The 16,267-nt window shown below is 39.5% G+C and overlaps 1 protein-coding gene across 9 annotated transcripts in view; it reads left to right on the top strand.

The window, feature by feature from the left end:
- The window catches only part of enox2 (ecto-NOX disulfide-thiol exchanger 2), a 247,092-nt gene extending 232,690 nt beyond the window's left edge, over positions 1 to 14,402 (top strand). For all 9 annotated transcript variants that reach the window (XM_060887123.1, XM_060887126.1, XM_060887130.1 and 6 more), the window contains 4 exons: positions 915 to 971; positions 2,365 to 2,470; positions 9,580 to 9,665; positions 13,742 to 14,402. In XM_060887123.1, the coding sequence (XP_060743106.1) occupies positions 915 to 971; positions 2,365 to 2,470; positions 9,580 to 9,665; positions 13,742 to 13,873 (381 nt within the window). In that variant the 3' untranslated portion in view covers positions 13,874 to 14,402. The remainder of the gene's footprint in view (positions 1 to 914; positions 972 to 2,364; positions 2,471 to 9,579; positions 9,666 to 13,741) is intronic.
- Positions 14,403 to 16,267: the final 1,865 nt, after the last annotated feature.

The raw sequence follows: 16,267 nt of genomic DNA, 5'->3' as shown, positions 1-16,267 counted from the left end.
GAAGAAACCTCGAGAGGTTGATTCTGATTCTGTTCACAAGCCGTTTTGTTAAGTGTTGCCTGGTCCTTGTTTCTTCACACGATATGTGGCACACAATGTTCAGTCTCTTATTCTGTTTCTAAGCATCTTACCGTAATATTTTAACACCACACTGTTTCACACTGTACAAGTTTCCTCTACCTGGGATTTAAAGCAGGGTTTGGAACGACAATAAGCTGTGGTTAAGCTCAGGGTGAAATGCAGTAAAGAATATTTTAAAAACAGCATGTTTCAAGTGTTTTATTCCTCTTATACCTCAGCGCTGACACTGGAGACTTCTTCCATACATGTTAAATAATAAGTCTCCATCTTGAACACTTTTTTAAATGACAATTTTCAAATAGCAACACATTTTTCCATTACAGTCCTGTTATTACGAGAGTTAGATTATGTAGATCATCGTTACTACAGAGACACAAACATATTAGAGGAAGCTCATTAATATAACACAAAACACGGGGCTTTAATTAACTCGCATTTCTGTCAAAGCTGCTGTTACAGAAGACGAATCAACACCTTCTGGCCAATCAGATTTTGAGAAGTTGACAGCGCTGTGGTATAATTATCTTAGGTTGATATTCTCTGGAGGCTTTGTAAGCAGCACTGAGACTCCTGCTATTTATTGTGTATCCTGTTATCTCTCTCTCACTCGCTCTCTCTCTCTCTTTCTCTCTCTCTCTCTCTCTCTCTCTGTCTCTCTCTCTCTCTCTCTCTCTCTCTCTCTCACTCTGTCAACCTGTCTGTCTGTGTGTCTGTGGTGGCTGTGTGTGTGTCTGTCTGTCAGTCTCTCTGTGTGTTTGTGTGTGTGTGTGTGTGTGTGTGTGTGTGTGTGGCATCGCTCATTAACACCTCTCCCTGTTTTTAATTGTCTGTAGTTGGAGAGGTCGGAGTGGGAGGACCGAGGCAGCGATGAAAACACAAGTCATGCCAATGTAAGTGGCAGAAGCATCTCTCTCTCTCTCTCTCTCTCTCTCTCTCTCTCTCTCTCTCTCGCTCTCTCTCTCGCTCTCGCTTTCCTCTCTGTGATCACTTTACCTTCACCTCCACATCATATCACTCATTCTTCTCTTTCTTCTCCTCCTCCTCTCTCTTACTTCTACCTGCAGATATTTGGCTGACCGTCGCATTTCCCACACGCACGGCATCATAACTAATGAAAGGTCCTTTCATTTATTTTCTAGCCGTGAATAAACTAGCCGAAGTGAAAGGTCCTGATCTGTCATATAACACCTTCTGCATCATTCATTATATTGCAGAAACATTTATCATATGAATAAACCTGCATTAAAAGCAGAGGTCATTTGCATTAAATCTAGGTTAAGTGAACAACCTTGAAACGGAAGCAAGAATCATTCTACATTCATTAACCTCCTTACTATTGGATTTTATTCACCTTTGTGTTTATTTATTTACTCACATGAATATTCACTTGTCAGTGATACTGTAGTTAGCTTAATTCTGCCTTGCTTATCATGCCAGACATTGACATAATAACACAACAAATCTTCACTGTTCACTATTTATGCTCCATACACAAGGGACTTGTAGCAAAACTATTCATAGAATAAATACTTTTTTCGAATGGAAAATTTAATACATGTTTTCAAATATTTTACATGTTTAAAATTTTAAATAAAGCATATGACAGATTTATATGGCTTGTAAAACCTACATCAATTAATTATCATGTTTCTCTCTCACAATAACCTACATTTGGTTTTGGTGGATTTTATGTGTGAAATATTATTACCCTATTATTAACTGTGCACTAAAATGATACACTATACCGTAACAGTGCCATCAAATCGCTAAAGATAATGAAATCGTGTATTGCAGTTATTTCCAAATCGATTAATCCTCAGCTACAGTTTCATGAATGCGTCCTCGCCTCCGTTTCCTCCGTCCCCGGTCCGTCTCGTTGCCGTGGCTAGTAACATAGCAGATCATTAGAGGGCAGTGGAGCGGAGGTGAACTTTATTTGTGGTGGCATAAATCACTCTGACATGACTGCAAACAAGAAGAGGAGGGGGACGGCATGGGGAGAGGAAGAGTGCTATACACGGGTTACAGAGACACATAACTCAGGCTGTGCTTATAGTCCCAGCACACTATAAATGGATGCACACACACACACACACACATCAGTAAAGGGTAGTGCCTGTGCTCTTATTGCTCATTGCTCATGCTTCCTGTTTCTCATGCATGCTATTCATCTCTCTTTCTCTTTATTCGAACACACATCTGCCTCTCAGTAAGCATTTGCATTATATGACTGTGTGTATGTATGTGTGTGTGTGTGTGTGTGTGTGTGTGTGTGTGTGTCAGGAGTCAGCAGCATCGGCAGTAGTGTCCTGCAGTCAAGAAAAAGAGAGTGTCCCAGACAAAGGTCCACCCAGTCCTGTGAAATCTGAAAGAGAGGCACTGCTCGTGGGTATGTTTTTTTCCATTCCATTTTATTCCATTTTTTATTTTTATATTCCACTTTTGACTATTTTTATTTGTTTTTCTAACACGGGCAGTGGTACAGTTGTAAAAAGCATTAAATTAGTTTTTTAAAACCATATTTGAAAATCTGAAGCTGTGTTTTTCAACTTAACAACTTCAAGAACAAGGAAAAACAGCACGGCTGGTAGGAGGTTGTTTGTAGCTGCAGGAACGAACCGGTTCCAGGATAAAACATGTGATGTGCTGTTCTGTAAGATGTATAAGATGAAGAAAAGACTTGGGGGTTACTCCTTGTCCTGTCAGGCCGCGTCTGTCATACAGTTCACACCAGTCACTGATAACACTCACTTCCTCAAGCAATGGAAATGATAAGAAACGAATGTTTTCTATTCACATTTATGTATCTGTCTAGGGTACTGACTCAGCATGGCCTCTTCAAAACTCTTCGCTTCACTCAGTGCTACAGTTCCCTGCGTGTACATGAGTAGCTACAGCGCCTTTCACACAGCGCTCTCCATCACTTCATCCTTCACCTCGTTCTGTTAACTGTCTTGTGATATTTTTTTGTCTTGTGATTGTTTATCATCCTATTGTAATGCGACCCAGGGTTTGAGAACAGCACTATACAAATAAAAAGTAGTAGCAGCAGCAGCTGTACTGGTAGTAGAAGTACTGTAGTAGAACCTGTAGTAGAAGTAGTAGAACCTGTAGTAGACATAGTAGCAGTAGTGGTAGAAGCAACATTAGTACCTGTAGTAGTAGTAGATGTAGCAGTAGTAACAGTACTAGTAGCAGTATTAGAAGTTGTAGTAGTACCTGAAGTAGCAGTAGCAGTATTCATACCTGTAGCAGTAGCAGTAATAGCAGTAGCAGTAATAGCTGTAACAGTAGTAGTAGTAGTACATGTAGTAGCAGTAGCAGTAGTAGTAGTAACAGTAGTAATAGTAGTAACGGTAGTAATAGTAGTAGTAGTAGTAATAGTAGTAGTAGTAGTAATAGCAGTAGTAGTAGTAGCATTAGCAGTAATAGTAGTAGTAGTAGCAGTAATAGTAGCAGTAATAGTAGTAGTAGTAGCAGTAATAGTAGCAGTAGTAGCAGTAATAGTAGTAGTAGCAGTACTGTAGCATTAGTAGTAGAAGTAGCAGTAATAGTAGCAGTAGCAGTAATAGTAGCAGTAATAGTAGCAGTAGCAGTACTGTAGCATTAGCAGTAGTAGTAGCGGTAATAGTAGCAGTAGTAGCAGTAGCAGTAATAGCTGTAACAGTAGTAGTAGTACATCTAGTAGAAGTAGCAGAAGTAGTAGTAGTACCTGTAATAGTAGTAGTAGTAGTAGCAGTAGTAGCAGTAGCAGTAGCAGTAATAGTAATAGCAGTAGTAATAGCAGTTATAAAGGCAGCAGAAGAATTCACCCAGATCTGACCTTACAGTACAAAAGGACATGATATTTTTGTGTTTCTGTCTCTCAGCCAGAAGGTACTGTATAATAATACTTCACCTTCTAGAGCTGAGGCCAATCAGACATCAGACCAATCAGACATCAGACCAATCAGACATCAGGTCTGCTGTGTTTCATTTTGTTTTATTTCTCTGGATGCAGTGTTAAAGGGCAGAGCAGAGTTTAACAGGGCTTTGTAGATGTGGAAAGAAGACAGACGTAGAGAGCCGTCGTGTTGATGAGCTGGTTAAAAGAGCTAATGGTCTGTTCCTGCATGATCCTCTTTATAAGCACACAGAGCGTTCAGATCTCTGTCTCTCTCTCTCTCTCTCTCTCTCTCTCTCTCTCTCTCTCTCTCTCTCTCTCTCTCTCTCTCTCTCTCTCTCTCTCTCTCTCTCCATGGTCTGTCAAACTCATTTTAGCTGACGTCTTTTTTGGTGATGAATTGCAGTAAGTATGAGGGAGAAAGAAAGCCATTTCCCGCTCACCAATTTAACTCATTCCACATGAGGAGTCACCATTCTCTCTCTCTCTCTCTCTCTCTCTCTCTCTCTCTCTCTCTCTCTCTCTTTCTCTCTCTCTCACACACACACACACACACACACACCATCTACCTCTCTCCTCCCCCATTATTTCTCTCTTTATTTCCCTCCTGTCCTCTAGAAAATGGAATAAAGATGATCCTCTAGAGCAGTGAACAGCTGAGAAAAACCTTTATCAAATTCTGTATAGGTTTTCACAGAGAAATCTTCTGTAGCAAAGCCATTAACCAGACGAAGCTCCAGGGAACTGGAGGTGAAGACTGTTACTCCTCATTGCATATTAGGTTCATCGAATTGTATAACTTCCTTTTGAGGTACGAGTAATCGAATGGAACATACAACAATAGGTTAACAAGACTAAAAAATATAAACTTTCCTGGCAGAGATTTTGTGCTTTGTATACTTTGTTGTATTTAAATATGATTTAAATATGATGAACTTCTGCACTACAACCTGGATCCGAAACGACTTTAATTGGGAATATATCTCATGAATCGCTGCAAAACATAACATAATATTGCTTCAGTGTAGCTCTCAATATAATGCTTCCACCACCTTGTTTCACTACAGGTAATGACGGAGTTCTCAGGCTCACACTGTGGTTTCTACCAAGCGTGATGCTTCATGCCACATTCACTTTAGTCCCTGATAACTCTGGCTAAAGTTTGAAACTTGTGTCATGCAGCTATGCATTAGCTCCTGTGAGCTGATTAAATCACCATATTTCAGAAAGAATATAGACGAAGATCACGGATGTAGTGTCTCCAGTGCGGAGTGCACAACAGTGCGATAAACTGATCATCTGCTGCTGTATGTCACGGAAGATCCTTATCATGTTAGTAGTGATGGATAACACGGAGGTTTGAATGGAGACAGCTTGTACTGCAGGTCTGTTTCTATGCTTCTGTAAAGCTGCTTTGAGTCAATGTCAGTTGTTTAAAGCGCTATAGAAATATATTGAAATGAATAAATATATAATGTATTTATAAACTTAATTTGGTACCTTACCTTAAATGCTGCATTTGTCTTAACTCTTAATAAGAGTCTTAACTTCTTAAACCAAAGTTTAGTTTGTTCGTCTCACTTTACCTGGAGTTAAATCTTTGACCTTGTCCACTGTCACATTTGGAATTTTTTGCCTAATTGATCTGGGATTGTAGGTCCCTAAGCCAACACTCAATCCCAAATAGCTCCCTATTGCCTGTGTTAGTGCTCTACATGTCACATGAAATAATGACTCCTGCAGCTTATGTAGCACTTTATGACTAATAGAAAGTAATTTGTGCTTAAGACAAATTGCTGCTCACAGTTAAAGGTGTAAGTTCTTTGAAAATTGCTCAAACACTGAATATATTTCATATTTTACAGCCAGATTAATTCACTAATTTTACCCATGCATCAGCTCTTCGTCACGCTTGTTTTCTGACGTCGGCGGAACAGAAAAACCAAAAGTGCGGCAAATTATTATTGAGATTGATTTGCTTTTGCTCGGCGCGTTCACTCGCTGCTAATGCTGATGTGAACGAGCGTTTAGCTCGTCATCTCGACACTCGAAGTGTGTGAGTTGCGTATCAATTGGATTTATAACTATAAATATGAAAGCGTGTTGTAATGAGTAAACGTATAGGTTATAGACCACCTCCACCGTTCATTAGTGTTGAATGGAATATTGGCCATGCTGCATCTATACACTTCGCTCAAGAGACGTGACCCCCAGCTACTGTGTGATGTTCTGTCTCCAGGGTGATCTTGATGGCCATCTTGTCATCACAGAGCATACATGTCTGGCTCTTTTACAGATACAGTACCTACATGCTTCTTACCAGCTCTTAAAAGTGCTCATTTTTTAGTCCTTGACTCCAGGGGCTGTGGAGATTTCAGACCCACTGCACTACAACTTTTCCTCTGGGAACAAGCTTGTGTTATGTCTAATTTTCACATGTGAAACCTAAGTTGTTGGATTATTAGGATTATTAGGCATCCAAATAGCAATTAAGGTTTTCTTGCTATTTTGGCAGCTGAAGAGGCAGAGGCAAAGTCAGGGCTTGAGAGAGGTTCAGCCAAGCTTCCCCCAATCCCAGAAAAACAAGAGCAGCTGATATTGATTTAGTTGATGAAAGATGTCTGTGGATGGAGTTATGCCTTGTTATGACGAATCAGAACTTCTCGGCTCTCTGCATGTGTTGCGATCCTGAGCACAGACGAGCACGACTTGCGTTTGTTCTTTCTTCTACATATGTCTTTGTTACATTTAAAGTCTTATCTCCTCCTGTTTAGTATCGTTAAATCTTTGTACTCTTTCGGTATCCTGATTTAAATAAGCTAATAAACTCGAAGCAAATTACTGTGGCCTAGCCAACCTTTTATTTATCTATTTATTTATTTATTTATTTATTTATTTATTTATTTATTTATTTATACCAAGCTTATAAACCCTGAACCTGAAAGTATTTTATTTTTTCATTTTTCTACCATTGCTTTTACATTTACAGCCATATGAAATTATAAGGCTGCAAGGAAAATGCTGAGTGAAAGGATTTGCGATGTGAAACATTCATCTATTCAGCAGACTGTTAAACCAGATCCTGTTTAAATCCCTTTAAGATTTTAACCACATGCATTTACACTTAACGTCTAAAGCATCTGTAAGCCAGATTGAAATCTGATTGCTGTACCAGTGTTACAGTACAACACTTTGAAAACCAGATTTCTTTGCTGTTCCATGTATTTGTTGTTCTGTGACAGTTAACAGTTGCTTCTTCAAACATTTTAATTGGGTGTGACGTTTTTAATTTCCCTTCGACTCTTAATTAAGGTGCTGTCTTTGGTTGTCATGAAACGTGTAATTATAAAACGGAATTGTAGTATAAATTGGTATGACATTTTTCATCATTTACTAGCATTCAGGAGTCCATATTGTGTGTGTTTTTTATTTTTTCATACCCTAGACATACATGAGATTGCTGTGTTGATAGTAGCACTTAGAAACCGTGAAGACGGCTTGGATGGCAATTGATACCAACAGTTTTGCACTTCGGTGGGGATGTGGTAGTCTAGTGTTTAAAGTGTTGGACTACTAATTGGAAGGTTGCGAGCTCGTATCCCAGGTCCGTTAAGCTTGCAAATGCTGGGCCCCTGAGCAAGGCCCCTAACTCTCAATTGCTCTTTTTTTAAATAAAAATTAGATAAAATTGTCAGTCGCTCTGGATTAGGACATCTGCCAAATGCCGTAAATATAAATTGCACTTTGTGACCATATAGTACACCATTATAGAAGGGGTAAAAAGGAAAATTTAAAATCACTCCGTCACCCAGATTGTCACCAATCAGACTCCTCAACAACCAGAACTGAACTGTACAGAACACACACACACTCCTGCTCAACTGGGTGAACTGTACCAAACTGTACCAAACTCAAAAGCACACCCAAACACTCATTCTATATACATCCATGTCTACAGCACCACCATATTAAACTGTTTGCATGCCTCATCCAACTGCTGCTTGTGTATATATGTTTACTTGAACTTTCTTTGTTCAGATTCCTATACTTTTGCACATTCTACTGTATAATATGGTTGGTGCTGTTTTGTATTTTGTGTATCTTTCCTGTAGTGTTTTGTATTGTCTGTCTGCACTGTCTTTTTCCTTGCACTGTTTAGACTGCACACAACGCACTATAGGTGATCAACTTCCTTTAAGTCTTAAAGCTCTGTGTTGTTTTATGTAGCACTGTGGTCCTGGAGAAACGTTGTTTTATTTCACTATGTACTGCGTCAGCTATATATGGTTAAAATGATAATATAAAGCTTCTTGACTTGACTTTACTTGAGAGGACGATGAGGTTCCCTTTTAAACTTGGATCCTCTCAAGCTTTTCCCCTCACATCGTTTCAGGACGTTTCCTTCCCATCGTCACCTCTGGCTTGCTCATTAGGGATCAATTCAAATTTAAAATGAAATACAAATTAATTCTTCTTGGGTAAATGTACAGGTACATTTGTACTGATATAATTGCACATGCACATGAACAACCTTGCTTTGGTTGTTCATATGCAATATCAATGTTCATATATATACAGTTAATACCCGATTTATATATTGTATGTCAAAATATATGTTTTCTTGAAGCTATTATCTATTTAGCTATTTAATTTTGTCACATCACCATTAGACACAAACTATAATTCAAAGCAAACGATCATGACTACCCCATACTACACTCCCCAAAACACACACACAACATACACACAAACACACACACACTCCCTGTTCGGTCACCCCGTTTCTGATTGAACACACCAGGGCCACATACACGGACTGTTTAAAATGACTTTGTGAAGTATTTGTTCAGTTTACACTGTGTATCTGACAACACCAAGCCTTTGTTCACTGTATTGATTGCCCAGTTTTGACCGTTGTTTTAGCCTCTCAGGCATTGCCTGTTGTACAGTTTACACATCCCCCCGACACTGTTTGACTTTGTCTTTTATAACACATTCTTTAAAATGGTTTTGTGATGGAAAACAAAAAATAGTTTTTAAATATATTTCTTTTCCATATGAGAACTGCTTGTAAATAGGGTCTTGTTTTTATCTGCAGGACAGGAAAAGAGATTAACTGCATTAAAAAAAAACAAAAAAAAACAAAAAAAAAACTGAAAATCTGTTTCATCGTTGCTCGGCTTCTCTTGTCTTACTCGTCTTCCTATAATTTCTGATATTCAAATAATCTCTTGAATAAGCCGGCTTTCGTTTTTCACTCTGTCCTTTTGGCAGCCATGTTGCGCCCCTTTATATAGTGTTAAACAACACGACATCAAACACCACCGCAGCTCAAATTTCACACATAGCTGCATTTTATTGCTCCAGCTTTGGATGTGACCCAGATGCTCGTTGTGTAGCGCGCTGCACGGCCTGTTGAATAAAGTGTTGTGTTCTCCCATGGTGGAGAAGTTCTCTGTGCTGTTCGAATGAATCACAGCGTGACACAACGACCAGATATTCGACATGGTTACTCATCTTTTCATTCGTATTCTTTTCAGTGAGATATATTCTGTGCATGAATGTCACAATGCATCGTTTTATCTGAGCTCAGCATGTTTGGTTTCTTTCTGCAGGAATCATCTCGACGTTCCTCCACGTGCATCCGTTCGGGGCCAGCATCGAGTACATCTGCTCCTATTTACAGCGTCTGGACACCAAGGTACTGCAATTAGCATCAACTGGTGGCTTTTGTTTTTAATCTTGTAAAAGAACACAAGACACAAGGAACACAAGACACTGGAGGATTTGTATTGGAGGCATCGATTTAAAAGGCAACTGTAAAAATGAATCAAGGCAACAATCATTAACTGATTTGATTCCTATTGATTAGGATTATTATTATTTTTTACATCATGACTGCACAACCTGTACACACAGCCACTTTAATTATGATTTTAATTATAATCACAGTACATTTATCTTACGCACACACACGCACTCGTTTCTCACATGCAGCCGATCTATAATATTTTACCTACAGTGAATCTATACAGAAATTTGTTTCACTTACATTTATGTAAATATATATTCATTACTTCTTACTTGTTGTATATTTGTGAGTCGTACCTGTTGCTCTCGTGTCGTGGCTGTTGTGACACCAAATTTCCCCTTGGGTGGAAATTTGAAAAAGGTGTGTAAAAAAATAATAATAATAAATCAGATTCTTTTTTTACCTGTTGTGTAAACAGGCTAGCAAGGTGATCTGCTCTGGTGATAAGCGTGATGCTTAAAATGATCCTTCTCTATATCATCATCATCATCATCATCAACAACCATTCATGATTAAACAGTAGGTTTAGGCAAGTTGTTACAAACCTAATCATAGAATTAAGAATTAAAATCATATCGTATTCTGTTTACACCACTACACATTGCATCGCTTTCCTTTTACACCAATCTTTAGCTGAATAAAGTGTTTTAACGGTTGTGTGACGGAGCTAAACAGCTGGATCTCATCATACATGGTGGTGTTTAAGTCGGTAACACAGTGATTTGTCAGGGTTGATGTTCAAATCATTAAAAGCTACTTGAAAGGTCAGAAGCTATGAGCAGATCCAGATTTCTGGTATTAGAAGGTAGATTTAGCTGGATGTGAATTGAATTAACATTAGATCGTAGTTTGTTATGGTTATGCTGAAATCGTCACTTGACTAAATTACCCATCAACCCCTGCATTACTCCACTTTCATTAATAAATCATTATCAAACATTATATAAAGCTCAACAGATCCTGAGGTAATACTGTATATACTCCAATAGCTAGAAATGAGATAAGGTTCTTGTTCACGTTTAATGAATTGACTGAAATTTAGAACGATTAACAGATTAATTCATTCATTCGCAAATTTATTAGTAAACATTAAAGCACTTTATCTTTGGGTTTGTGTTTCGGTTTCACTGTGTGTTTGTTCTGTTTACACTTTACACACTAAACTAAAGTCTGCACTTACAAACGCTGCTTCTGTGTTTAAGTGACGGAATACTTCACCGTAATATAGCTGCTTCACAATACACTCTCCAGAACACACACACATACACAAGCATGCACATATAAACACACACACACTCACACTGCACTGTTTTCAGTCACCAGGATTCACACACGCACACACACACACAAGCACACACACTCCACTGCTTTCAGTCACCAAGCTCTCTCAGACACACACACTGACACACACACACTTATACACACACACACTCCACTGCCTTCAGTCACCAAGTTCTCTCAAACACACACAAACACACACACTGACACATACACTGACACACACACACAAGCACACAAACTCCACTGCTTTCAGTCACCAAGTTCTCTCAAACACACACACACACACTTCACTGCTTTCAGTCACTAAGATTCTCTCAAACACACACACAAACACACACAAACACACACACTTCATTGCTTTCAGTCACTAAGATTCTCTCAAACAAACACACTGACACACACTCCACTGCTTTCAGTCACTAAAATTCTTTCAAACACACACACACACACACACACGTGCACACTATTGCTTTCAGTCATCAAGGTTCATTTCTTACAAAGCTTCCTCTCAGTATTGCGTTATAAGTCTGCTATCTTTGTGTGTTATCCTGCTGTGACCCTGCTGCTAGTTGACTGTTCACTTGTAGCCCTGACTCAGTCTGACTCATCGTCTGACTTTAGCCTGTTTGTGACTTTGAACTTCTCGTATTGGATTTATTTACCTTTGTCTCTGTAAAGCCTGTTTACCTGCAACTGCATCAGTCTTCACCCCCGTTACACGAGACGGTTTCTATAGTAACAACTAATTCACAGGGACTTGTATGGCAGATGCTCCACATAATCATTAAAAAAAACCTTTTTAAAATGATGTCGTTAGAAACATTGTTATTGTTTGTGTTCATGTTTCAGTGCTTGGTGAGGGTCAGTACTTTTTTTAACTGAACAGAAAGCTTTGTGAATTATTTTTTTTTTTTTGTGATATTTTGGTTATTTTTGTCTTATATAGTTATTTGAAATATATAGTTATTTGAAATATCTGTGGATTTGTGAAATACGCTCAGGAGGATTTAGCCATAGCGTACACACAGTATACCAGTGAAAGCCCGAGTCGTCCTTCAGGGTTTGGTTTTTGACTTGTACAGTGCCGGTGTTGAGTGAGCGTGCTGATTGCTGTACTGTCTGAGAGATGACTAAGAGACGGCAAGAAGCAGGAGATGTGAGTTTAAGCCAATGAGCTAGCCACTTCAAGAACCAATAAGATATCTCTCTACTCAGCACCTCAGTTACATTATATTCAAACTCCTTTTCAGAGCTCCAAGTGAGCGGAGTCGACACTATATACCTGCTTTCCACTCTTCCTACACACACTCTACACAGAGTGAATTGTTTATTGCTCATCTCCACTGCATCCTAATGCTCTGCAGCGTAAATAAGCGACCCACTAGACATATGGAGCACCTGGAGTGGGCAGAGCAATCATGCTGTGCTACACACACACACACACACACACACACACACACACACACACACAATTACATGAGATTTTTTTCTGCCTTTGTCTCTTTTCAGTTCTTCTCCTTTTTCAGTCAATGGCTGTCCTACTTATCGTAATGGAAGCAAAAGCTTTACAGAGTGTAGTGTCACTGTGGCTGTTGTCAAATCTCCCTGTCCCTTCTTCAACCTCTTTCACAGTTTTTCTCTCTCTCTCTCTCTCTCTCTCTCTCTCTCTCTCTCTCTCTCTCTCTCTCTCTCTCTCTCTCTCTCTCTCTATCCTGCTCTCTTTCTCTATTTTGCTCTCTCTCTCTCTCTCTCTCTCTCTCTCTCTCTCACACACACACACTCGCACGCACACACGCACACACACACGCACACACACACACACGCACACACACACACACACACGGCTATGTATCTTTACATCTATGTATCTATGAACATGTTTTGAGCAGAAACAGCTGCACTACTCCAGCAGGACATACACCAGTGATTTTTTGACCCTGCCCCCCAACCACCCCCTTTTATATTTACTGCATCTGTAGTGTACGTGAGACAGAAAGGCAAAATTCCATATGGCTTCATGTACTATAATAATAATATTAATAATAATAATAATAATTATTATTATTATTATTATTATTATAATACCACTAATAATAATAATAATAATAATAATAATAATAATAATAATAATAATAATAATAATAATAATATGTTTACTTGAAATGCAGTTTTAAGGGATGTTTGGCGCAGTTGTTGATTTCTTGATCTCAAAGTCAAGACAATGTGTGTTGTTAAAAGCATGATACAAAACACACTGAATTGAAAGGAATATCAAGGAAGTCATGCACACATGGATATGCTGTTTATACATATAAACGTTACGCGAGAGACGATCCATCCGTCTTTTACTCAAATCTGACTAATCCGTATTTTTGGTTTGCGACATCAATCTGTCGCAGATTTTCCCTCCGAAAAATGGGTCAAATCTCAGGATCCTTGTTTTAGAGCTCAATTTAAGCAAGCAACTGAAGAATACCTGAAAATATTTTGCAGTAATAGGACTTTTATTTGGCATGAATGAACACGTGCCCCAAGATCTGCATCATAACCACCTTTCTGCTCTTTACTCACTACTCAGAGAGTTTCATGTCTCTACAGTTTCTATAAGAGTCTGAGGTAAAAAAAAAACAACAAACTCTTTAATGCTTTAAGCTCTAAATATATGTTTGTTTTTTTAATTCCAGATCAGCACGACGGAGGTTGAGACGCTGCTGGGCCGACTTCCCTACACCTTTAAGCAGGAGCTGACGGGTGTGGGTGCCAGTCTGGAGAAGCGCTGGAAGTTCTGCGGATTTGAAGGCATCAAGACGGCGTAGAGTCTTGCTTCCTGCCTCCTGCCTCTGAACGTTTAAACCCCAAAGACTGGCACACCCAGGGCTTTTTTATTATTTATTTTTTTAAGGCCCACAGATAGGAGTGAGTCCTTCTGATTAGCTGCCATCGGGTCACTGAGGCTTGGACACTTTGATTCAGTTGGGACAGGAAGTGTGGAGTCCTGGGCTCTGGTGTGTGAATGTTCTACAGTGTTCAAGCACAGACTTGTTTGTGTGTGTGTGTGTGTGTGTTGCTAACATTCTGAAGGACTGGAGTGAGACACAGAGATAAAACAGCACCGACCTGCTGAGGGTTTATCGACAAGATGGACAAAATGATTTACATCAACTTTGTTTTTTTTCTTTTTGTTCGTTTTTTAAAGAAAAAGAGACATAGAGCAAATATCTTTCTTTCTTTCTTTCCTTCTTTTTTTTTCCTTCTGTATAGGTTGCTGACAGCAGTTTTTGTTCACATATCCTGTAAATGTTTGAATAACTTACTATTTTTAAATAAAAAAGAAGAACACAACAACTCAGAAGAATCCTCCAAGCTCTTTATGCAGATGAGGAGCGTTTCCTACTTTCTTGCTTTAAGGAGCGAGAAAGTTACACGCCTTCGCCCGTTTATTTGCCCTGCTTCATTTTCCTTGGCATATTAGGGCAGTTGTTATCTTTTCTAGCTCACACAGACTCACTGGTTGCAGAAGGTGTTATGTAATGTTGTGTGTTTTAATAAGCAGGCCACTATGAAGGCCAATTAACAATTCTGTAGTGCCTCTGTGTGTGTGTGTGTGTGTGTGTGTGTGTGTGTGTGTGTGTGTGTGTGTGTGTGTGTGTGTGTGTGTGTGTGTGTGTGTGCGCGCTTGTTAACAGGATCTGGTGTGAGCTGGGTCTTAAACCACCAGTGCCAGAATTCACCTGCAATGTGCAATTTATTTTTTTCCCTCCTCTCCTGAGGAAAGCGAGGCTGATTTGTCCTCATCAACCCCCTCCATCTGCTCAGGCCATGTGTACGGAGCAAACGCCTCTCCACTGTGAATTAATAAAAGGTAATGAGGTAACACACAAACACACACACACACACGCACACACCTCAAAACCTTTCCGTAGAAGATGCCACCACAAATAGTTTTTAACATACAGACTCTTTCCATGAAGGATGGAATATATACATAAGGCAGGAGAGCAGAAGACACTGAGAAACCCCTCAGGATAAAAGTCCTCCCCTCACCACCACCACCACCACAAGCAGCTTCCCCCTCCCTGGTGTTTTTGTTAAAGCGCTGGGATGGTGGGAGCTGCAGAGTTTGCAGCTTAACAGCGATGTGAGTCAGCCTTTGAGCAGTGCTTTGTTATCAGGGTAAGCTTTTCAGAGCACGTCCTAATCAGCACTTTCTGGAGCTGTGAAAGCTTGTGCTTATAGTATTGCTATTAACTAAACCTCCACATTGCACGGATCCTGATTCTTGAAGGATTCTGAAAAACGTTGATTGATGAAGAGAAGCGATGGCACTATACGTAAACTGACAGAGGTGAGGCTTTATTTTGGCTGATGTTCAGGAGAGAAAGAAGGACGTGGTTAGAATCTGTAAAGAAGATGCTTTATGGTCTGAAGTGACTTTCTGGAATGACTCCATGTTCTTTCAGTAAGAGGAACCCCCTTCTTTTTTTTCTTCTTTTTTTTTTTTTTTTGGTCCAGCTTCACTAGTCTTTTCGAACTCGCTCTGAGAGCTGGCGTTTAATAATAACTCTTCTGTCCTTGGCATCACACAAAGATATAAACACGGGACTAATTAGACCAAGCTTCTATCCCCTGGAGACAGAGTTTCCCATGTCTCCCATTTGGTGTTGAACGCTCAGTTCAGCAACACTGAGGCTCCCTCATTAATTCAGCTCAAAGTTCTGAACTAGCCGAGGACGTGTTAGCCATAGCGCTGAGTTTTGACATTGCAAGACCAGAAAAGCTTGCTCTTTGTTTCTCCTGAAATGTCTCAGAGGGATCCAGAGTGGGAGTAAAGAAAATGAATTAAATGTACCTGTGTCATGTCAGTAACACCTACAAACTTCTCCACGTCAATTTGGAGTTGCGTCGTGTTAAATAATTGTGTATGACAATAGAAATCGGGCTGTTTTTTGAATGTGTGTGACATTTCTAATTATTCCACCATTATGAAGAGCGGCTCGGTTGAGTGAATATGATCTGGTGCACTGATCGGTTACAGCTTTGTGTGTGTGTGTGTGTGTGTGTCACTCTTTCCCCTTTGAGCTAAAACATCCTCATTTTTGCTCAGACCCCGTGATGAAGAATACCTTTTTAAAGCCGAACCCACAGAGACTGAAGTCAGTCACCACTTCCATAATAATGCATCTTGCACAAAACACAAAGCGCTCAAATCT

Source organism: Tachysurus vachellii, chromosome 14 (assembly GCF_030014155.1).
Source record: "Tachysurus vachellii isolate PV-2020 chromosome 14, HZAU_Pvac_v1, whole genome shotgun sequence".
Classification (NCBI taxonomy): domain Eukaryota; kingdom Metazoa; phylum Chordata; class Actinopteri; order Siluriformes; family Bagridae; genus Tachysurus; species Tachysurus vachellii.
Note: the sequence above shows the minus strand (reverse complement) of the source record. Positions and strands in the feature narration are given on the sequence as shown.